Source organism: Barbus barbus, assembly GCF_936440315.1.
Source record: "Barbus barbus genome assembly, chromosome: 39".
NCBI classification, from domain to species: Eukaryota; Metazoa; Chordata; class Actinopteri; order Cypriniformes; family Cyprinidae; genus Barbus; species Barbus barbus.
In genome coordinates, this window is record NC_136717.1 from 11,454,112 (window position 1) to 11,479,497 (window position 25,386).

The window sequence follows — 25,386 nt, forward strand, 5'->3', positions numbered from 1 at the left end:
TATAACTACAGTAAACACCCACTGGAAAAAGGTGCCTTGCTTATTGCCTGAGAGGCTGATTAACAACATGCATCCTGCATCTTTCTCCATTCCTCCCATTGTGATTTGGTGGCGGCAGAGCTTATATTATAAACTTTCAAATGTCAATTATGCATCAAATGTCTGATTGGTTGCAGATAACTATTACGGCACCCCGAAGCCCCCAGCAGAGCCCAGCCCACTGCTGCTGAATGTAGCTGAGCAGCTGTTGCCAGGCGCTACACCCAGATCCCAGGGCAAACGCAGACGTAACAAGTCCGTCAGCAACATGGAGAAGGCTGGCATCGAGCCGCCCGAGGAGGAAGAGGAGGAGAGGCCCGTCATCAATGGCAATGGAGTGGCCATCACCCCAGGTGAGGAGCTCTCAATCAGTTTAAGAAGAAGAGAGATCTTGTCATGTGCGGCTCTCCAGTGTAGTAAATCCAGTTACTGCTGTGGCCTCAGATCAGGGTTACTAGCATAGAGACGATTACCGTGAGGCCACTAGGTGCATCATCTTAGCAACTGCCTCCACTTTAAATTACCTCATAGTAACCACTGTTGTCAGGGCAATAGCCTAGCAACTGTCGAGCCAGCATGTTATCACACGTTCCTTGTTTTTGCGCTCCATAAGAGCAGCTCTGTGGGGCGGAAACGTGCATCAAGTCTGGATACACTGAAAAAACCTTTTGTTTTCTTCTGGCTGTAATACAGCAGCATGACATAGTGATTCAGAATCTAACACAGTCAGTGAGAGAATTGTTGACATGTAGTAATATAAAGAACTGCCAGAGGAAAATGTATTGCTCAGAGCTCTTTTATAGCTCAGTGCACTTAAATTCAACATGAAATCAAAATTGACCCTATTTTCTTTCTTAATACAGGTTCCTGGTCTTATTGTGCACGATTCATCAGTCCATGTTATTCGAAAGAGGGGGTGGGGGGGGGGGGGGGGGTCTGAAATATTCAATTAACTTCGCCTAGACTGGAAATAATGTCAACCAAAGGCCAAATAACTGTTTAGGCATTGTTTTCCAGGGTTTTCTGAATTCTTGGACATTTTAATATAATGTCGGTTAATGTTGATATAGTGATGTAATAATAGGCAATAATGAAGATAGATTTGAAAAATAAGTAGGGGACCCTAAAGGGTTAGTTAACCCAAAAATAAAAATTCTGAAAGATTTTTGTACCTCCATTGAACTTCCACTCAAACTTTGATGCTTCCAAAAGTACATCGAGACATTGCAACAGAAATCCATATGAACTGAGATCTTTAATCCAAGTCTTCTCCTTTATATGTTGAATAGATTTAATTTAGCGTGGTGTTCACAAACCTCAAAATTGATCAATGCATAGAGCAAATCAAATATGGTAAATGGAAACTTGACGTGTGAGAAACCTAATTGGTTCTTGTGCCTTAAGAATGTACAGTTAAGCTTTACCATATTTGAATTTGATTTGTGTTTCAAAGATGAATGAAAGACTTATGAGTTTGGAACAGCACAGTCCTGAGTAATTGATGATATAATGACAGAATGTTCATTTTTGGGGAAAACCGACCCTTCAGCCTCCACATTATAGTCAAAAATGGGTAAATATTCTTTCACTCAGAAATACATCACTTTATGGATATGAAATGAGTTGGAGTTTAATGTTGACTTTAATGGAGTTCCCAGTTATTCACTAAAGTGTCAACTTTGTCTTTCACGGTGTTGGGTAGTAACTAGTTGCATGTAACAGAGTTGTGTAATTTAATTACAAAATAAATGTCACTGTAATCTGTTACAGTTACTGAGATAAAATGTTTAATTAAATTACAGTTACTTACGAAAATGTTAACGATTATAAAACGGGGTTACATCTGAATATTTTTACACACATGCAGATTTGATTCATTTATTTCCCAAATTGTATTGACTGCACTAAAATATGAAACACCAATGTTTCAGGAGTTTGTGTATATGCTTTATATTTTTAAATTAACTGTTTGTTTTTTTTCCAAGGCGTTGTTAGATGCCAGTGTTTCCTGTCAGAGATGCAAAGATTTGGTTTGTATTTAACCTTGTATAGATCTGTATTTAACCTTAGAACGATCTCAAAATAAAAAAATTTATTCAATTATTATAATCTTAATTCAAGTCATGAAGGATTCTGTCAGTAATCAGTGTTGAGTATGACTGTAAGGTTAACCCTACCTGGTTTAAATGTTTCAAAATGATTAACAGTTTAGAAACATTTAGAAAAAATTGAAATTTAAAAAAAGTAGTCAAATGTAATCAGTTACATTACTTTAATTAAGTAATTGAAATAGCTACACTACTTATTACATTTTAAATAGAGTAACTTGTAATTTGTAACTTAAAATAACTTTCCCAGCACTAGTCTTTCAAAGTTTCTCTTAAAATTCTTTAAGAAATAGAAACAAATAAGACTAATTTTGACGGCAAGTAAGAGTATATAATAAAGCTATGTTATTAATGTGGATAGGCCTTGGGATTTTATTTGAAATGTTTGAGTTATTATTGAAATCTCAGACTTTTCATTGCACGCTTGCGATATCTGAGCACAGTTTGAAATGTTGATGGAATATCTGAGGAGACATTGTTATGAAATAAGAATATTCTTTATTTCTGTTGTGCACCAACTTAGATGTACTATTTCTGTATTTACAGTATATATATATATATATATGGTTTTCACATGTCTGGAAAATATTCTAAATTTATCCGCCATTGGCAAAAAGATGCTATGCGTCTTTGATGATTTTAAGTGTTGTCTAGATAGACAGCTCACTAGGTTTCAGAACAGAGCTTGTGTGTGATTGAGTGAAGCTGTCCTTTCATTTTTCAGTTGATTAAAACATCAGTACTGCTGAATGTTATGGGATTTTTTTCTTTCATCTCTCCCTCTCTCTTCCCCTCGATCTGTCTTTTGCGCCTCTCCTTTGGGACCTCCAACCTCCATAACTCAAACTAGGAAACGTTCGGCTCTCTATTTTTTTTCTCTCTCTTCTTCTCTCTCGCTTTCTCACCGCAGACTCCATTTTAATCACTCCACTCTTATTTCACCGTTTCAGTCCGGCTAACTCCATCTCTGTCTGTTCTTCCATCATTTCTTACAGTCTTCTGTTTTTCTTTTTCTAACATGCCCCTCTTACAGTGACCTGCTTTTCAATTCCCTCAGAAACTCCAAATCTCAGTTGCATCTCCCTCTCTTATAAATATTTTCTCTGCCTGTCTCGCTCACATTTACCGAGTTTCACAAGCCGTGCCGATAAAAGTTGGGAGACGTCTCCCTGAATATAGCGCTGGATTATTGTAAATTTGACAGCTTCTTTTTACAAGCATAGCTTCTCTTGGTGATTATTCTGTTGAATTATATTACACCATTTTCATCTTTTTTATCCACTTCTACTGTCTAATTCTTTTTAATTGATTGAGGTGTTTGAGTCAGAGATGTAGGTCTGCGGTTTCTCTTGATAAAATGTTATGGATTTAATTTAGCAGTTTAAAGTTTAGCAAACTATCCTAAAGTACATTTACTATTTTAAACTTTTCATTATGATATTGCTGAAAGTTTAATGATCACATAAAGCATTAGTTTTAGAATTAGACTTCTGTTAAAAGCCATTTTTCTTGCATTTTTCAGAGTCCAGTGAACATGAAGACAAGAGTACGGATGCCTCAGGAGAGATGCCCACCACCTGCCCCTCCGAAACCTCTACAGATGCCCCTAAAGAAGAGACAGAACCACCAAAATCGCCTCCAAAACTAGACGAGAATGACGAGTTGGGTCCTCTGCCAGATAATTGGGAGATGGCTTACACTGAGAAAGGAGAAGTGTACTTCATAGAGTGAGTATCTGTATCATTCTAATTTTCAGCTAATTAGAATTAGAATGCTAAATTATAGTCAGCAGCATTGTTTAAAGGTGCATTCGGTACTTTTTTACCCAGAGAGTTAAATGAATATGAATAGTAATTTTGAAATAATATGCATGCATTGTATTTTTGCATGCATTGTTCAGACCATACTGAGCCTTGGTGCTCAAGCAAGATATACAGGTTCTGATTCTGTGACATCTGTTGATTCCATTTCCTTGGTCAATGAAAGATTTTTTTGTTGTTGTTTGTTTTGTTTTGTCTTGTCACTTTTCATTTCATTTTGTTGTTGTTGTTTTTGTTTTTAACCATGACCAGAACTTGTCCATGCCCACATGCTATTTATTAAATGAGTTAATAGTGTTAATTTAGAGCCTGAATCACTAAAATGCTCTAAATCAGGCAACGGCACAAACATGGATCAAAACCACTATAATCCAGCCACCTAAATCATCTCTTTAAAATGCGAAAAGTGTTTTGGACTACACAGCACATCTGGATATAAGCCCAGTTATAACACCCTTTTCATCATTTGATCTATAGATGAATCACTGTTGCTATGATCAATCGTATAGATCGTATAGTGCAACATTAATTGCACCTTAATTAATTAATTGCATACTTTTTAATTTCACCTCAGAAGATTAGGGACATCCATGAATGAATCATCCATTTGTTCATAAATACATAGATTGACATTATATAATGAAGTTATATAAAAAAACGCATCATACTGATTATTTATTAATGTAAATTAAATGAGTAAAAAGTATATTTAAATATACACAAAAAAAAATAAAAATTGTATATGATATGTTCCTTGCAAGGAATGTGTGTTTGTTCAATCTTCAAACTGTGAATGTTACAGTACTGTGTTTTTTCACAGGGACAGTAGTTATTTTCTGTTGTATCGTTCATAACAGAAGCTGTATGTGAGTGACTCCGAATGATGCGAGGACAGTCTGTCACTGCTTCATGAAACACCACACACACACACACACACACACAGTTTGCTCTGGCCCACACAGTGTGACTATTGAGGATTTAATGGAGTTGTCAAGCAGCCAATGGCGCCTTGTTTTTCTCGATCTCCCTCACAGACGGAGCGTCTTTAATTCTCAAACTGTAGACACTTCTCCATATGTCTATCTCTCACCATGCACACACACACACACACTTAATCACGACAAAATGTCTCTGTACATGCATTTAGTCACATTTAAACTCTCAAAGCAACCAAACATAAGCTGTGGAAATGCACTGTGCCAATAGAATGTCCTTTGATATGCTTTTATATTAAATAAATCTTCTGTAAGAGAGAGATGAATCATAAAGTGACACTGGGGAGGAAGACAGAAACACAAGGGCAGAAGTGTGGAGTGTCATAGAGAGCGAGCACATCAAAGGTGCACCATCTTTTCGCCCCTGGCTGCAATTTCTCTGGCCAGTCACTTGGCTGAGTGCCGTCAGTCGAGTCCCATCACTGAGACAGTCGAGTTACCTTTCTCCCACTGATCTCAGAGCTGTTTCTTCTGCTACTTTTGACAAAAATTTGTCTCGGGGAGGAATACACTAAGCCCCAAAATATACTGAATGTACGTGAATGTATAGTATGCATGAACAAAAATGCTTCTTGCTTGTCTTCTGAAATGTGTCAGCATGCAATTAATAATTCAACATACGTTTTTGGAAGTGTAGTGTTGCTGTTGAGCATCTTGGCAAGCTATTTTGTTTTATTTTGTTTTTAGTTTAGGGTTTTTTTGTTTTGTTTTTAGTTTTTGTTTAGTTATTTTTTGTTGTTTTGTTTTGTTAAACCATGACTTTATGATTAGTGTCAGACCTTGTTAATGCTCAAATGCTCTTTTTTCGTTGTTGTTTTTTGTTTTGTTTTGTCGTCATGGTTTTTAACAAAACATTTTTTGTTTTGTGTTGTTTTGTTTTGTTTTGAGTGTCATGGTTTAACAAAACAAAATCAATTTTGTTTTGTTGTGTGTGTTTTGTTTTTGTTAAACCATGACTTTGTGATTAGTGTCAGACTTTGTCAATGCCCAAATGCTCCAGACTATGCTGTGCCTGTAAAAGATGCAGCAACATCTTACAATCCCATTTATTTTTGATAGCATTTAAATTGAAGCATTTTGTAGCAATCAACAGCATTTAAATCATTTTGACATCAAAAATTATATCAAAAGCTGGCATCCACAGACAATCAAAACTGAAATGGTGTTGCGCAAACCCATGCCCTTATGCTAATGTAAAACAGTGTTTTACCTATAAAACAAAAAAGTTGAAGTTGAAGTGTTTGGAGTCATGGCTGGGTAAAAGAGGGAATTCGTAGACTGCTTACACTTCAGTGCTATCTCAATATAATTGTAACTAATGGATGTAGCATTAATTAGCATAATTGGCTAATTAACAACATTTTAATGTTGTATGAAATAGAGAGAATGTAGTACCAACATTTTAAAAGGATCTGTCTCACACATACACGCACACACTCACATTTGCGTAATCAGTTGCTGTACTCTTATTGGCTCTTTCCTAGATGGCCGTCATAGGAGCGGTCACGCCGCAGGACTATGACTCAACATTTCAGATACTCTCAGAACTTTGTTGAAGGCTAAGATTAATTTCAAAGGCAATTAATTAGCCGTTGGCAAGCATGTTACACTAAGCCACCAAAATCTGCCAATTTTGCCAAATCTTTCAAAAGAAATCTTTATTATGACTGCTGAAATCGGTCTTAGATAAGAAAATTGTGAGGAAAAAAAAACACTGAGTGCTAAACAGTTTAGTAAAATCACTGCTCTTTTTGGTTCTCCTCCCTTATACAATAAGTCACTCACATCTTCCTCGCCATCTCTCTCCTCCTCCTCCTCTCTTTCTTGCTGTGCTAATGAGAAGCTTACAGCTAATTAAAAGTATCGATTGCCATTTTGTTAAGCTAAACTTTTTTCTCACCCTCGTTTAGAGATGAGATCTCCAGAGACTTTCAGTCTCTCTCGTCTCCTCAGCATGATGATTTACAGTAGCAGTTTGCAGCACTCTCATTCCTTTTCTGCTCCATTTCTCTCCTCTCCAGCCACAATACGAAGACGACGTCCTGGTTGGACCCCCGGCTAGCGAAGAAAGCGAAGCCCCCTGAAGAATGCAAAGAGAATGGTTAGTGCTTATCTTTCATTTCTCGCTGTATATTTTGATTCTGATGGGTGTTTGACTCTCCAAATGTTTGAGTTTGGAATGTTTTAATCTACTGAAAGCCACAAGAAGCCGTGTTTTAGTGATTTTACTACAGTTATGAAGTGTTATTAGGCAAGATGTGAAGCAGAAATGGCTTATTGCTTTTATAAAACAGCAGAAAAGGTCTGCTCTGATAAAATACCAATGTTGCTAAAATTCTTTAACCAAGTAATATAGATCATTAGCCTAAATGCAGGCTGTTTATGTGTGCTTAGAGCATAAAAACAAAAATATTTGATATGACAATTATGTAACTTCAGTATATAAGGGCTATCAATATGTTTCTTTCGAGTCAAACCTTTTGTTTATTATTGCTAAGAAAAATCATGCAGCCTTTGCTATTGGCTTTCGAAGCAATTTGACTATTTTGTTTGGCAGACAGTGTCAAACAATCCCATAGAGATGGAAGAAAGGTCAAGAGTTGTATCTATGGACAAGAAGATTCTATAGCAGGGGTAGCCAGCACTGTTCCTGTAGGGCTACCATACTGCTGAGTTTAACTCCATCCCTAATCAAATACAAATACAACTAAACCAGTAAATGAAGGTGTTCAGGATTACATGAAAATCACAGCAAGGTGTGTTGGACAGGGTTAAACCACAAGTCTGCAGGCAGATAGCCCTCAGGGAGCAGGGTTAGTGACCCTATTTGGGGTTAAACTCCTAAACCACTCAGAACAGTGCTTGCCAAACTGGTCGTGTAGCCCCTCAACAGAGCACATTTTGAATGTCTCCATCATCTAACGCACTTGATTCAACACTTCAGCTCATAAGTAGAGGCTGCAAGAGCTAAATTGAGTGTGTCTGATAAGGTACACATCCGAAATATGCAGTGGTGTACACTACTATAACCTTAGTAACACAAAACACCATAGAAATCCCAACCACAACACCCAAGGCTACGTCTACATTAATCCGGATACATTTGAAAACAGGGTTTTCATTTCCGTCCACACTTGCATTTTCAAGCATTTTCCAAAAGTTTCTCATCCACACTGAAATGTCGGAAAAAAGTTCAATTCACCTTAATGTGCATGTGTAAAACATCATAAAAAGTTCAGTAAGATGATACAGACAGAATAGACAAGTTTTCACATAATTCTAAAACCATTCACTGGCGTCCAGCACACACTCACTCACTATTATATGTTTAATCTAATATGTTTTGCCACAGGACAGCAATTGTGAGTAAATTTTCTGTCATCTTTGCAGGACTGGAATACGAAGAGCGTACAAATGAACATATCTTTAGCAACAATCAGTGTATTTACATGCACCCTCTTGCGATTATAATGAGATTTTGGAAATATTCCGATTAAACTTTACCTCATGTAAATGCAATACTTCGATCTAAATAATGCGATTAAGCTCATAATCACAGCAAGCATTATCGTTTTCAAATTTATCCACTTTGGAGAGCGTTTTAAAAAAGCTGTTTTCCTTAACAAAAATGCCATCTCAGTGGGAAGGCTAATATAATAAAATATGCGTTTTCAAAAGAAAACGTATTAGTGTGGACAAGGCCTCATAATGTCCTACCAACCCCGAACAGCCTAGCAGCAGTATAACAACACCCTGGCAACCATCTACAGTACCAATGCTATGTCAACCTCCCATAAATGCTAAAAGAAACACTCAAAACACCTTAAGAACCACATTGCAATGCCTTAGCAATGTCCCACAACACCTTTGCATTTTAGTGGCAAGTTTTGCACAGAACAGCCAAGAAGTCCCTAGCAACTGTCTCACAATGTCCTACCAACCACCCAATACACCCTAGTGGTAGTAAAAGTGCTTAAAAAACACTGAGTGAATTTTGCACTGGTAGTGAATTTTGCACTGGTAGTGAAACACCTCTCACATATTCTACAGCAAGTGTAACAATCCAATTTCCCCCCAGGTTACTCTGCACTCTACTTCTAGCACTCATAAGTGTGTTTGTGAAATGATCTTGAGCTGAAGCATCTCGTTAAATTAATCATGTCTGCAAGTGTATTCACCACTGTTTTACCTACTGTAAAAGGATTTATTCATCACCACCTTCTTCCCAGTTCTCACGTTCGTGCACTAAAATCTAACTCCATGTTTGCGGTATAATCAACTGTGCCATTGCATCAGGGGCTGCTTGTTAGCATGCATGTGCGAGATGGCGTATTTCACATGTCAGCGGATTCCTGCGGTTCAAAGGCCTGTCAGCCAGCGTTGTGAAAACACTCATCACTGTGGATTTGCACGGACGCGTGTGATGCATAACTTGGCCGCCCTCTTTTGTTTCGAAACTGAAGGAAAGACACAGCTCTGGATGCAAATCAAAGTCGTCTGCTGTTTTCTTTAATACTGTCACGCTCATGTTCCTAGACTGTTTGTTTCCCCGCGAATATTTACCGCAGCACGGAGTGAAGTTTCCGTAGATATGCCACAGTCGTCTCTCCTGTTTACCTGTCATCTCGCCTCTCCCCATGTGCCGATGTTTCTCTCTGATGGTACGAATTCCTTGGGTTTGCGAGTGAATGAATAAGCACAACTAACTAGTCTTTCTGTGTCTGTCGCTCGTGTTTCATTGCATTTCATCATTTCTGAAGCGTCACTGTCAGCGAGCACCCCGAAAAAATATAACAAGCTCACACGTGCCAGAAACAGGTGGAGATATGATTACAGAAACAGATGCATGGATGGATTGATGGATGGATGCGGCTTTATCAATTGACAGCTGTGTCAGTGCAGGAATTATATTTGTTTTCTCAGTGATATTGTACAAATTAGCTAAATTAATGAACAAAATGTACACGCGGAAGCCCAACAGCATCGCATAACAGCACACAGCGGTGTGATTTTCCCCGAGATGTTTATTCATGCAAGTTGCATGAGGTGTCACAGCAATTTTCTGCCATTGTGCATTCTTAGAACGACGAAAAGCCTCATTTTGCTCTAGCTGCAACAATTGAGATTGGATTTGAAATGGAATATTCTGGTTCATAAATGTCCCCTGATAACAGCATTTTTTTTAGCAGATATTGCTTTCAGTTTTGTGCATTTTCTCATGAGTAATTAGTTTAGTTGCTGTCAGAAGTGGTTTTATCCTTCATAAACGCTTACAGTCACATAATTCTGTTTGTTTGAAGTAATCTTGGGTTTTAGACAAACCCATTCCACTTTTTTTCTCTCAAAGATTAGAAAGCGAGAGATGCAGTGGGTGTCTCTAATGCCCAAAGAAAGTGATCCATTCATCTAAATGGCTGTTGTTCATCTTGGAGTACACAAGATGCTGCATCATTTGCTTCACAGACACTTTTAGAGTTAGTTAGAGTTAGAATAATCACTTGTGCATGAGTGCCAAAAGTAAAATTCCCATTCAGTAACTTATAAACCCTTAAAGAAAAACCTACTGTGAGTTGCGAGATTGTTAACCGATGGTATGTATATTGCTTTGTAGAAGCCATCAGCCTGCATTATTTCAGCTTATTTATTTAAATAGAGGTGTTTAACAGACCAAATCCTAAACTACATTACCCATGATTCTGCAAAGAAATCTCCACCAATCAGAGCATTGCAACTTGCAAATCATACCAAAGAGGCCTTCCTACACTCGCAAAATAAATATTTCTGTATGTGTGTATATCTTGCAATAAGCTTAAAATATGTTGGTTCTTTATATATACTTAACAACTTTAAATCAATAGTTTAACTTTCTCCATCATTTTTAATTCCATTGTGTCATGCTTCATGGGATTGGAGTTCTTTCCCTCATTAAAAATACACTTGTACCTTTGTTAAAGCCGTTTACACTAAGAGCGAGTTTATTGAACTGTATCCTGGTCTTAACTTGAGAATATTTGACCACAAATTGTGTGTCGTTCATTCAGTTAATAAATAAGTAAATACGATTTTCCGATTTGACAACAAATCATTTTCTTGCTGAGAAAAACGGACCTTATTAAACAATATTAAACAATATTAATTTATCATGACTACATGAATTAATCTCAGCAGGAGTTAGCTGGATAGTAGTCTTTACAGAATGTTCTCAACTCTATTCCAAGCTCATAGTATGCCTGGGTCTGTTTGTTATCAGCAAAAGAAGATGTATCGAGGCATTATTGATGGGTGTTATTTTGGCAGACAGAATCTGGCAGACAGTTGAAGATGACGATGCAGAATTAAGTGTTTGTTTTTATGATAGCACACACACAAACGTCATCCATCAGTGAACTTTAATGCTTGGTGAGTTGAGTCAGGAAAGGAGGAGTAGAAGAGGGAGAAAGATTTTCATCCCTGTCACGTTTAAAAGTGTTCAGCAGACAGTTACACTCAAACCATCCCATATAGGGCCGATGCCCCACTGTTCTCTCCTCCCATTCCCACTCATCCTTCCATCTCCTGTCAGCTCTTTATTTCTGCATTAGTAATCTAGCAGCGTGGTCAACTCAGCCTTGGTTTGAATCACCTTTAAATGCTTGACTATGTGACACTTGAATTCCATGAATTCCGTGTGTGTGTGTGTGTGTAGTATCTACACAATATTTTTCAGAAGTCTGGGGTCAGTATTGGGGTCAGAAATCCCCAAATATGATCAAATATGACAGTAATAGGGAAGCCCGTTTCCGCCACTGAATAAAAAATAAAAAATGGTTATTGCGACTTTTTATCTCACAATTCTGACTTTTTTTCACAGAATTGTGGGGGGGGCTTATATGTTATACTTATACTTTTTATCTCACATCTCTGACTTTTCTTCTCAGAATTGCGTGATATTAACTCACAATTCTGAGAAAAAAAGTCCGAATTGTGAGTTTGTATCACGCAATTATGAGAAAAAAAGTCAGAGATGTGAGATAAAAAGTCACAATTACCTTTTTAATTTTTTTATTTAGTGGCGGAAATTGGCTTCCATACAGTAAAGACTTAAGATTTATAATGTTACAAAGGATTCTGTTTCAAATAAATTCTCTTCTTTTGAATTTTCTATTCATCAAAGAATCCCGAATAAATAAGTTACACAAAAACATTGAACAGTACAACAGTTTTCATCATTAATAATAATGAAAAATGTTTCTTGAGCAGCAAATCAGCATATTAGAATAATTTCTAAAGGATCGTGTGATACTGAAGACTTCAGTAATGATACTGAAAATTCAGCTTTGCATCACAGAATTTTTTTTATTTTTTCTATTTTAAGTCGTAACAATATTAGTAATGATGTTTGTGTTTTACTGTATGTTTGAATGTTTCAAATAAAAAAAAAAAAAAAAATTTGTTCCTATAAAAATGACTCATCATGGGCACATCTTGATTTTGTCCCTCAAAAAAAATTTATAAAATAAAATGAAATAATAATAAGTGCAATTATTAAACAGTTACCAATCTGTCACCTAGTAAATTCTATTTATTTACCAAAACCACTTTTTACTCACATTCACCAAACATATTCAGCTTTAGTTTATATTGTTTCTGCCTCATACTTGCTTTTGTTTCCATCCTCTCCTTCCTTCTCATCCCCACACCCCCTCATTTTCGTAAAGGTCAAAGCTTTTAACAAAAAGAAACCGCTGCCTGTTTTTACTGCAAAGGGCAGGCAGGTTTTTAAATAGCAAGATTATTTAAATATTGTGCAAACAAAATGCAAATATTGAAGAAGGCAATTAGCTTGAGTTCACGATTCTCAAGGGGTACGCGGGGTGGATTACTCTATATTTGGAGGCCATGAGATTAGTCCAAACTCTGTTAATGTTATTTAAATTTAGCTTTTGAAAGTATCGCTCACTTGTTGTTGCCAGAGTGTATGATTCTTCTTGCATGTCAACTGAGTACTTTCTAAAATCCTCAGTTGAACCCACAGACCTTCATGGTAACAGAGGAATGAGGGATTTTTATGCAATAACATTAATGTAGTTCAACTCTGTGCTCTGTTTGAGGGTCAAGATCAACCGATCACTCATCCTGAAATAATACATTTTCAATTAAACGCACAATGAGGCCAGGAGCTCATCTGAGAGTGCAAAAGAAAGCATTGATGGGGTTTACACAAAATGCGTAACAAAGTTCCCCGTGGTCGCTAGATAGTGGCTAAATCGTTGAAAAGAAAAGTCTCTATGATATTCTGGACTCTAGATTTGGCTCTGGTCTCTCCTTCAGTATAAGTATATAGAATTTTTTCACCTACAAGTCAAAAATCATAAGTACAATCACTTTGAAAAGTAATAATGCACCTCTCCTCGACAAAATGACAGTATTCATGCTCGTAGCACAAATGGGAATATTACACCACCCGTTTAATACTTGTGGTTAGGGGTTTGTTCAGATCTCCAACCCCAGTAAATGTACGTCCTAAAGATTGATCTGTGCACTCAGTAGTCTTGACAATTCCATTTTAATAGAACGACTGCCAACCATAGCACAGCAGTAGAGTAATACCCAATGACGCTTTGATCTGTCTGTGCCTGTGTGTGTGTGTGTGGGTGTGGGTGTGTGTATGCCAGCCAGATTAAGTGAGAACATCACACAGTTTCTGTCACTTGTAATTTACAAAGTTGTGTGTGATGTACACACAGAGTCTGGTGTTTCACCCTGCTCCAAGCTGCTGAATGTATAATTTGAGTCTGTGTGTGCTTGCTTATAATTGTGTTGTGTTTTCTTGTCACTTGCGTCTAGAAGCTCAGTGGGTGTGCATGCTATATGGAGTGTGTGCCTTCAAGTGTGCACTCGTATATGTATATTTTAGTCTAAATATTAATAATACGAGTTCAGCCAAATGACACAGCCTCTGTGACAAATGAATTGTGATTGTTTTTTCTGTCTTATTATATATGGTGTGTCACCAACTCAGTGTAACCTCATTTATTAAGCATCTATCTGTTTAAATGCATATTCAAATGTCTGTCTTAATATATTTAATTGCACATATTGTTGTGCCACAAACAGTATTTTTCTATTTAAAAATTGATCACAATATTTTTTCTCACCAGTAAGATGTCTGAAAATCAAACAATTATTTTTAAAGTCAGGAATGTCACAGCATAATGGAGTTAATCAGAAAGTGCAAGGACAAAGATAGATTCTGCAGTTTTCAGAAAAGTGTTTAGAAAAAAAATACACAGGCAATGAACACACAAAATTTTAATTTCAATAAAAGCAACATATTTTATTCTTTACAACCCATTAAAATGTCATGGTGATGAATGGGGGCCTGCAAATTGGATGATATTGTGAAAGACTGAAAAACGTTTAAGAATCAAATGAATGCTTTATTTTAAAAGGTATTGTGCATTTGCACACTAAATCTTTTAAATAATAATGTTAATTTCAGTATTCGGTTAATTGTATCAGTAAGTCATGAGGACACACAAAGCCCACAAATGGCACCATTTCCAGAGAATGAGCCAATATATCCTAATAAAACTGAATTTTTACTCTATCATTGCAACATCTACCTTTATTATATACCTGAATTAAATGTTCTTGTGGATGTAATTGTTTATTGTTTGTTTTTCAGAGCTTCCTTATGGCTGGGAGAAAATCGATGACCCTATTTATGGAACCTACTATGTTGAGTAAGTTCAAGCACTTGAGTTAACACGCATGGTTTAATGGCACTTTGGATCCCTGTGCTTTCTCATAGCTCTGTATTAATTGGTTATATTGCTGCTGCGCCATGCCCAGGCAGAAAAACAGCTGCTACGTTGTTTCCTAATTCAGTTCGCAGTGTGTTTGCGTGTGTGTGCCATCATTTTTCTTGCTTAATGCACAGTCTGGGGTGAGTTGGGACTATTTATAGTATGGCTTGCTTGGCTACTCTTCCTCCTAGGACAGAGGAGAACAGCAAGCCCAGATCCAATAATGCAGCTGTAGTATCATGTGGATACGCAACCGTACACTCTTTCAAACTGCATCATAAATGCAGGACTGCATTCACTCCTGCTGTCCTCAGATGGCTCAGATGGGATTCTGGCACTCCACATCACTGAATTGAAATCATACAGTAACAGTCCATCTATCTATCTATCTATCTATCTATCTATCTATCTATCTATCTATCTATCTATCTATCTATCTATCTACCTATCTATCTATCTATCTATCTATCTATCTATCTATCTATCTATCTATCTATCTATCTATCTATCTCATTTATTATTAGTAATAAATTATTTGTTGTATTTTTTGTATTATTATTATAAAGCTACAAAACATAATGTACACTCTTTTCTTTTGTCTTTGTATGAAAAGGGAGAAAAACACATCTTCGGTAGTAATTGTGCAACTGTGGGTTTTATGTTGTGGAGGATGACAGCTGGGAAGATCAGAAGCTGCATCTGGTGTGAAATGACTGTAATTTACTATAAATCTGTGTCTAGTGGCTTTTTAGAGGAGACACTTAACAAGAACATTATGCATAAAGCTTATAATTTGTATTTGTGTTGTATTTTCAGGTTAAACAGACATCACTTTATTCTTGCATCCGTTATTTAATAGGACCAAGCCAGAACCACTTCCAAGGCTGGTTTTCACTTTGCCAAACCTTGGCCTAATGTGCAATAAGAAAGTATGGAAGTGATCTCAGATAAAGTACTAGGGACAAAATCCATTTGCTCATTATACTTTGATCTTTTGAATCAATTTCAGGCTTTAGACCTTAAAAGAAATCTAAAGCCAATATCTTAAAAATTGACCTTGTGGAGTCTTGGCACAAAGCTGTAATTACAAATGCCACGTCTTTACAAAAAAAACATTACCTCTTTTCAAAAGAATGCCTTTTAATGGAGCCTAATTGTCTTTGTACTCTCAAATGGCACGGTTTTTAGCAGCGCCTTTTAAAATTGATTGAATTAACTCTGACAGCAAGTGTTGTACAGAGAGTCAAAAGAACCATTTTTCTTCCAGATCAGAGGATGCTCTCATTACTGTCTGATCTCATTCTTACATCACTCTTTTAACAAAGATGAGGAATAACTAGGCTTATGTTTGACTCAATGACCACCGCCTTAAATGATTTGTTAAAGGGTATTAAAATCAACACTCATGCTTTCATCTATAGTGCATAACATTAATGGCTCATATCAACTTTTGTTTGCTGGGTGGTGGATTATTGGGAGGGCAAAATAATTTGCATTGACCAACCATGAGAAATGATACTGCAAGTTTTTGCAGAAGTTTTGGAACCAGCATCATATATACAGTATCTCACAGAAGTTTTATTATACCTTTCATGTGACAACACTGAATAAATGACACTTTGCTACAATGTAAAGTAGTGAGTGTACAGCTTGTATAACAGTGTAAATTTGCTGTCCCCTCAAAATAACTCAACACACAGCCATTAATGTCTAAAACGCTAGCCACAAAAGTGAATACACCCCTAAGGTAAAATGTCCAAATTGGGCCCAATTAGCCATTTTCTCTCCCCTGTGTCATGTGACTCATTGGTGTTACAAGGTCTCAGGTGTGAATGGGGAGTAGGTGTGTTAAATTTGGTGTTATCGCTATCACTCTCTCATACTGGTCACTGGAAGTTCAACATGGCACCTCATGGCAAAGAACTCTCCGAGGATCTGAAAAAAAGAATTGTTTCTCTACATAAATATGTCGTAGGTTATAAGAAGATTGCCAAGACCCTGAAACTGAGCTGCAGCACGGTGGCCAAGACCATACAGCGGTTTAACAGGACAGGTTCCACTCAGAACAGGCCTCGCAATGGTCGACTAAAGAAGTTGAGTGCACGCGCTCAGCGTTGTGTTTGGGAAATAGACGTATGAGTGCTGCCAGCAACGCCATGGTGTCATGATCTGGGGATGCATGAGTGCTGCCGGCACTGAGGAGTTACAGTTCATTGAGGGAACCATGAATGCCAACATACTGAAGCAGAGCATGATCCCCTCCCTTCGGAGACTGGGCCGCAGGGCAGTATTCCAACATGATAACGACCCCAAACACTCCTCCAAGACTGGTGATGGACTGGCCAAGCATGTCTCCAGACCTGAACACTATTGAGCATCTGTGGGGCACCTCAAACCTAAGGTGGAGGAGTGTAAGGTCTCTAACATCCACCAGCTCAGTAATGTCATCATGGAGGAGTGGAAGAGGACTCCAGTGGCAACCTGTGAAGCTCTGGTGAACTCCATGCCCAAGAGGGTTAAGGCAGTGCTGGAAAATAATGGTGGCCACACAAAATATTGAAACTTTGGGCCCAATTTAGACATTTTCACCTAGGGGTGTACTCACTTTTGTGGCCAGCGGTTTAGAAATGGCTGTGTGTTGAGTTATTTTGAGGGGACAGCAAATTTACACTGTTATACAAGCTCACTACTTTACATTGTAGCAAAGTGTAATTTCTTCAGTGTTGTCACATGAAAAGATGTAATAAAATATTTACAAAAATGTGAGGGGTGTACTCACTTCTGTGTGATACTGTACATATATACAAGTTACATATCCAGAATGCATATGTAAGCTCAGTTAAATAATTAATAATTAATAAAAAAAGACGTCACTATAACAGCTTGTAAACAATGTCACATAACATCACATTTACCTCAGAAAAAAACATATTTGATGACCATACAGTCATTATTCAGCTAGAGAAATGGGGCCTCATTTATAAAGTGTGTGTATGCACAGATTTGATCTTAGAGTGTGCATGCACTTAAATCCAGGCCAACGCTCATATTTGTAAAAACTGCCTTTGACGTGGAAAAGTGCTTAGCGTCACGTCAGGATCTGAGCAGACGTACACACTTTTTCTTGTCGGAGCACTGCAGGTTTTTGGAAATGTAATCTGTTCTTGCAGCCCCCTGCCGTAAATTATAGGATTTGGGCGATGACTGGTGATCTTTTATATGTTAATGACATTAATTAGGAGTTGTTTACAAGGCATAGAGCTGAAACCATTTAGTTGCCCGCAAGTTCAAGATCGTTCAAGATTCATAGATTTCACATCAGAAAGAGAGGCATACGTGCGTTTTCATGCATACGTTCGTTCTGTGAATCACGCTATGCATATTTGAAAGATGATCTTAAGATCAAATTTTTACAAAACATTTTATAAATGAGGCACATGAAATCTAGAGAGGAGCATTTTATAAATATATGCACCATATAACATATTCATTATAATTTTTACTCTTTTTCAGTGTTTAATTTATGTAGTATGAATAAATCCAGCCACTGTTGAAATGTACATTTAAAAAGACAAAAATCTGGCATGTACTGTACCTGATATATCCGAGATAATCAATTTTGAATCGAATCAGAAATGGAATCAAATTGCAATCTTGTGAATCAGAATTGAATCGAATCATGAAATTTGTGTTAAAACCCAGCCCTAATCGTTAGCATGTTGTTAGCTGGAATACACTACACAAAATTTGCCCATATGTTTGCCCCAATTTTCAATTTGGACGATGTCAACACTTGTTGCCCAAAGTCAGAGCCAGTCTACAGATATTGGGCAGTTGGATGTGACAGACAGGCACATTAGAATCAATTGAGAGTCGAGTCTCCCATGCACTTTGCATAATAATCACTGTCTATTTGGAGTGCATAGCTGCTGCCTATATAGAGTGTTGCAGATCAGTTACTTCAGTTAAAATGCTACCTGTGTAGGCAGTAGACAGCAAGGCAGCTAGCTAGATTGCTTATATATTGGATAAGCATGTCCTATTAAGTAGTCACTCAAGAAATGCACTTGAATGAGTCTCTGTTTCTGGATTTCTGATTGCAGTCACATAAACCGAAGGACTCAGTTTGAGAATCCAGTTCTAGAGGCCAAGAGAAGACAGCAACAACAGCAGCAGATGCAGAGTCAGGGCTTGTCCTCTCTCCCCCTACCTACCGTCTACAGAGGTAAAGTATTATTGATATCCAATACTGATATCCAAAAAATAACAGTGTGGTACTAATGCAAATCAGTGCAAATCCGATTAAATCATCATGGTGTTTCCAACCACACACCGAAGACATCTTAATAACACTTATCTGCTCTCCATGCAGTGACATGTTTAACATCAAATCTGCTGAAACTGTTGATTGAGGTTTGATATTCATGACTATTATTATATTTCTCCTGTGATGTCAGTGTCTCTATAGTAACACAGCTAAGCTCAGACATTGTCTTTGGTAGTGCACCATCTGTGTGTGAACTTATTATTGTTCAGAATATTACTTCCTTACAGCCAAACCTTTGGTATGATTCATTTTACTTCACCCAAGAATGAAATCTCTGTCAATATTTACAGGTCATGTTTTTCCAAAAACTAACTGACTTTCTTGGAACAAAAACAAGACATTTTGAAGAACTTGTCTTTTTTCTGTGCACTTACAATGAATGTTAACTGAATTTAAAGCATCAAAAAAGTATCAAATATCAAAAAGTATCCATAGGATTTTATATACTATCAGCGAAGCCAGTTTTCTGTAAAAGTCATTATTCCCTGAATATGTTCCCCTCAGGTGAGCTGTTAACCACTGTGACTGGATCATTGAGTCAGTAAACTAAAGTTGAGAAACAAATCACTCTGATTTGTGCACAAATCATTCTAACTGCTTCTTTTAACCTGATCATCTGATTTATTGGCAACATTTATTTGTAGATTGCACATAACTGATTCTCTCAAGAACTTTCATCACTGTACGAAGTAAGTCTTCTTGTTTGTAAAAGAAACACAAGTCATGTGGACTGATTTTATACATTCACAATACTGTTGCATCCTTTTTGAAGTTCGAAAGCTTTATTCTCCATTCTTAGTAATTGCTTGGGAAAAAAACAGCCAGTACATTTCAAAAAACAATCTTTTTTGTTCCATTAAAGCAAGAAAATTGTTCAAGTTTGGACGGACATGAAATAATGACAGAAATTAAATTTTTGCATAAACTAATCCTCTAAATCTACCTGTACAGTCTATTCGAGCTAAGCCTGAATGCTTCCTGTTTTCTTTGAGACTCAGTTATCCATTGAGAATGTGTATCCTTTCATAATATGACCTTGGACTGATTATGGTTAGAAGCGATTCTTGCAATAATTCCTGTTAATGTATTCAGCATGGTCATGCTATTACCCACATGAAGGTAAGAGACAAAGTATGTTCAGCCAGAATGGCGTAAACAAGAAGAACTTTCTCTACCTTGTTTCAGTCCATCTTTCAGAGAGAGCATGCTGCACTGAAAACCTCCAACATACCTACACTATATGGCCAAAGTGTTACATTTGGGCATCTGAACACCACATATGTATGTGACTGATACACATTTAATGTAGCTGTTGTTTTCATTAGACCCCTAGTCAAAGTGGTTCATTTAAAGGGGGTGTCCACATACTGTTGGGCATGTAGTGTCTGATCTTGTGTCCAAAAGAGAGAGGTTCAGTAGCTTAAGATTTTAGCATAAATAGACCATAGAGGACTGAAAAAGCATATGCTTGATCTGGGTGTTCAGTCTCTCAGATGCTCAGATGTTAAATGTAGACCAATTCAGAGTGTACTACTTTATTCTACAGGAAAGCTTCATCCTTCATTAGTAGATCATCAACCCTTGTGACAACCACAGTTTGCCAAGTTCCTGGCTCAATATCCTTTGTTTGCCCTGAAACCGGTCCTAAGCCTATTCCTAAACCTTACCCTAACTATAACCACCCCCATAACCAAAGGGAAAATGATAGGATGGTAATGTCCGTGAAGCTTCAACCCAATCCTTAACCCTAAAATCCAATTGTTAGGAACATTGTTCCAGGACCAACAAGAATGTTCAACTTGGCAAACTCACCCTGGATTTCCAATTGAAATGTAACTCTTTTATGTTCATAGTAGGTCAACTCTGTATCTTTTAACACCATTTATCGATTTCCTGTGTGAGTTGAGGCTCCAACTCAAGCCCTGTGCCAGATCTAAACCTAGTTCTAAAATCTGTGTTGGGAATGTTGTTCCAGGTTCAACAAGGATGTTGAAGTTGGCAAAATCACCCAAGAACTCTTGTAGAAATGTAAATATTCTGTGTCCATGGTAGACCAACCTTGTATCCTTCAATGAAATTTCTTGATTTCCTGTGTGAGTTGAGGATTTTTCTTCTCTGTAACAGTGGAGGAGAGCCCCTCCTCTGCCACCTTACCCAGGGCCAGACTGGCATACGTGGGTCCCGCTCCCGAGCGCTCTCACAGTCTCACTGACCTGTCCGAGGCCCCCCTGTACCGGGCCGGTGTGTTTGGACTGCATGGTACGTCCCTAGACCGGCGCCCCCTTGTGCAAGATAGGACTTCAGCAGGAGTCTGTTTGCCTGGCCTATTTTTGCATAGTCCTCAAAGGAACATTCCCTCAGTTTCTAAACCACTGAAGACTTTTTGTTGTTGTTTTTTTTTTTTTTTTTTTGGTTTTGTGTTTTACTTTTTGCCTGCGCTTCCAGGATACTCATAAGTCCACCTACCCTGCTGAACATAACTGGTCGCCATCATACGTTCGGCATGCTGGTTTATAAAATATGCTTATTGATTCCACAAGGTCAATTATCTAGTAGAGGATGGTCGCCAAGTAACCAATAACATCCAACTAGTTGATTTGTGAGGGTCAACTAGTCAGATTTTTTTATCTGGATATTTTTTCTTTAGCATTCAGCTTAAGCTTTAATATTTAACACTTTTAATATTGAAGTTCTATTAGAATTAAGTTTAATATAATGATCTATACATAATTTATGTCATATATTTTGAAAGCAATATACACAGATCTATGCTTACTGACAGTTAATGCCCCAAAACCGTCTCTGAAATTGTCACACGAACACTAACACCTCTTTTCAAGATCCAATCAACTCCCGATAGACAAAATGAAGTCCTGGTGAATGCCATTTTATGTTGACTTTAAGATCATCCAGACAGCCTAACAACTAACATCCCCATTATGTATATTAACAAACAAAGCTACTTTGGTCAGTCAGCTGTACCAGATGTTTTGTTGTTGCTTGTTCACCAGCTGGACCAGCACCAAACAAACAAAATTCATGCTGGTCTTTCAGCAGGGTACCTGGACCAGCTATTGTCCCTAAAAACGCATGGCAGAAACTGCTAAAGGACTAGACTTGGCCAAGATCATGCTTAAAAAAAACTTAAGAAACTCTCAACTAGGAAAGTGAGATGGAGTGACTATGGCTGGCATCTTGTAACTCCATACTGTGTACTGAAGTAGGCATCTCTTCAGTTTTGAAGAAGCAGCTCTTCAGTACAAAAGTCCTTGTTGGTGTGTGGTTACAGCGAAATGGCTTCTCCAGAACGGTTTTCAAGACTGCTTTTCTCCGCTCTGAGAGAGCAGAAGAACCGCTCTGCCTGTGCTGGTTCTTCTCCTGGCTTTTTTTTGCTTAAGTCTTGGCTGTCCCGAGAGACGGCCCTGGACAGGGCTAAACACTGTTGAGTGTAACATTGGAGTACGTTTAAAGAGCCAAAAGTGAGGTTTGAGCAAAAAACAAGCCATCATGTTCCACTCTGCTCTTGTATGTTTGGCTGCAAGCAGAGCGCTTGGCCTTCTACCCAAAATTCCCCAGTGTGATGTGATGTGGCTTTTACAATATAACCCATTAATTTCTGGATATCTTCTGCGTGATTAAATTCTCATGTTTCTATCTGCATTTCTTCACCCTGGCAGAGAAGCCTCTGTTCACACGGGACCCCACGCAGCTGAAGGGCAGCTTTCTGTCGACAGCCCTGCAGAAAAGCAACATGGGATTTGGTTTCACTATCATCGGGGGTGACGAACCGGATGAGTTCCTACAGGTCAAAAGTGTCATACCAGATGGGCCTGCTGCACAGGATGGGAAAATGGCTACAGGTAAACACACACACACACACACACTTGCAGGTCGATGTTTGAACGGCTCTAATGTGCTATTCACACTCAAACAGAGCTTCCAGCTGCCCAGTCTTTTCTCAATCTCAGTAGTGCCCACACTACTGCTGAGGTTGCGGTGTGAATCTGTCATTTTATTGGTTGATAGTGCATTTACGAACAGTGTATTTCTTGGCTTTGTGTGCCATCCACAGCAGGCCACGTGTCTATTAATCACAGAGGTGCTTTATGAACCCTGTAACTCCTGTTCAGCCTAGTAGGAGTGTGACTGCGGCAGCATTACTCACACACACATACATCAACATTGAAATGATGTATGAACGCAGAGTTCAGGACATAGTCAATGCGTCTCCCATGATGCCGTTTTATTGTATTATTGTTGTTGGTAGTTCTGGAAATTATCCTTTTTGCTCCTTTCCTCTCCTTTCTGCTCCTCTCTTCCACCCTTCATGCTCCCTCTGGACTCCTTGTCCTACTTAAGCTGTTTTGCAGTCATACACACACTCAGACAGTGCTGTGGAAGAGCTTCAGGTTACGCCAGTGTGAAATATTCAATTTTGCTGGATTAGGGAGATCGGAGAGGAAATCAAACACAGACACAAACGTCCTTCACATATGGACATACATACAGAACATGACCATCACTGTTGTTGGGGAATATTACTTTTGAAGACCCTGTAATTAAAATTTGAGTTTTGTTGATTTTAGTCAACGTGTGTAAGCTTTGAGGCTAATCTGTATGCTAATGTACTCCGAAATTAGTTTTTAGCCAATAAAAACCTGACAAAAATTCATCCTTCACCACACAAATCAGATGGACTCTAGAATGAGGATGAAAAACAGACTATTGGCTATTTTTTATATGTTCTACACAAACTTCCTGTTTCAACCTGGCAAAATGTAACAGGCACATGATATTATTTTGAGACCACAAATGATAATAAAATTCTTATTTAATAATTAATCAGACCTGCATCACCACAGCAATGCAGAGTGCTGGGATTTGCTGTGTGACATCCTTCACTTCCTGCGTCTTAGAGTCCTGCCATCCACCCCATCCACGCCCACTATAGATGCCTCTGCTGTGTTGGTGTTTAATCTGCCCCTCACAGCTGTGCCCGAGTCCTCTCATAAAGAACTTAACAAGCAGATAATGAGTTGAATCAGGTGCACCACTGTGCTGCCGAGGGACAGGAAGCACACAAGTCATACACCTGCTGGAGGATCTCTGCAATTGATGTTAAGAGCTTCATTTGTATAGAATGTCAATTGTGGCTCAGCAGCGATGTTTAGGGGATTGAGTATTGATTGTGTTTGTTTTGAATGCCAGTCACAGAGCAGTGCTCCTCTGGGTTTCCATGCATGCACAGACATGAGATGTCTCAGACGTTTGCTCCCAGAGCACCTCTTATGTTGTCTCACTGTCATTAGTTTTACACAGCCCCTCTTTCTATTCAGAACAAGACTGTAGTTCAGAGTGTATTGTTTTTTTTATTAATATATATATTTGATACAGCATTATATATTGATATATTTAATATTTAATAAGTTTAATAGTTAACATATTTTTATATTGCAATTTCATTTTTCTACATGGAAAAAATAATCTTAATGTCAGCATAAAAATTTTTCATGACATAGAAGAGTAATTATATAAAGTATAATTTCAGCCCAGTAAAATTAAAAAATGTTTAATGTAAGAACTAAAATAGTAAAATTGTAATTAAAATCACTAAAGGCATGTTTGTCACGCTGATTGTCATTAAATGAAGAAGAAAAATATTTAAGAATTTTAATTTTAATACAACAATAAGTAGCAATAAACAAATCAAAATATCCTTTAATAAATATATCTTAATACATGACAAAAATCCTGCGCAAGGCCCATCTGAATGAATAATTAGGTTAATTGAAACTGGCCATATGAATTAAACTTACTGCACATTTTTGCTATTAATGTTTAAATCAGACACACTATTAATACATCTCTATTTAAATGCTCTCATACTAGTCACATAAAAGGTGATAGCTATAACCCAGCCTTATTTTGAGTTTTGAATTTTAGTGGCTCTTACTATCCAGTGTCATCATTATAAGGAAGCAGAACATAACATGGGAGTTTTTGAATTTTCGAAGTTTGAATTTTAAGTGGATGATAATGTCTTGTTTGTGGGAGAGCAGTGATCTGGTTTGCGCTGTGGAGCTTCGGCCAAGATTGATGCTGACATAAAGCTAGGTGTGAAACAGCGAGGTCATACCGATATCATTTGCTCTCTGGAAGCATGTGAAATTATTGATTGGAACACCAGAGGCTCTAGGCAAATGTCGAACGTATTTACTGAGATTAATTAAAATTCCTGCACACAACACACAACAGTCAGGAGGGGACAAGCCTATCGATAGACGCGTACGGCACTGCATGAAATATCTC

The 25,386-nt window shown here is 37.7% G+C and overlaps 1 protein-coding gene across 3 annotated transcripts in view; it reads left to right on the forward strand.

Annotated features, from left to right (window-relative positions):
• Nucleotides 1-25,386, forward strand: part of LOC306858260 (membrane-associated guanylate kinase, WW and PDZ domain-containing protein 2-like) — a 199,045-nt gene that overhangs the window by 124,834 nt on the left and 48,825 nt on the right. For all 3 annotated transcript variants that reach the window (XM_079398697.1, XM_079398698.1, XM_079398699.1), the window contains exons 4-9: nt 177-392; nt 3,670-3,874; nt 6,984-7,063; nt 14,630-14,687; nt 18,854-18,975; nt 22,755-22,937. In XM_079398697.1, coding sequence (XP_079254823.1) covers nt 177-392; nt 3,670-3,874; nt 6,984-7,063; nt 14,630-14,687; nt 18,854-18,975; nt 22,755-22,937 — 864 coding nt within the window. The remainder of the gene's footprint in view (nt 1-176; nt 393-3,669; nt 3,875-6,983; nt 7,064-14,629; nt 14,688-18,853; nt 18,976-22,754; nt 22,938-25,386) is intronic.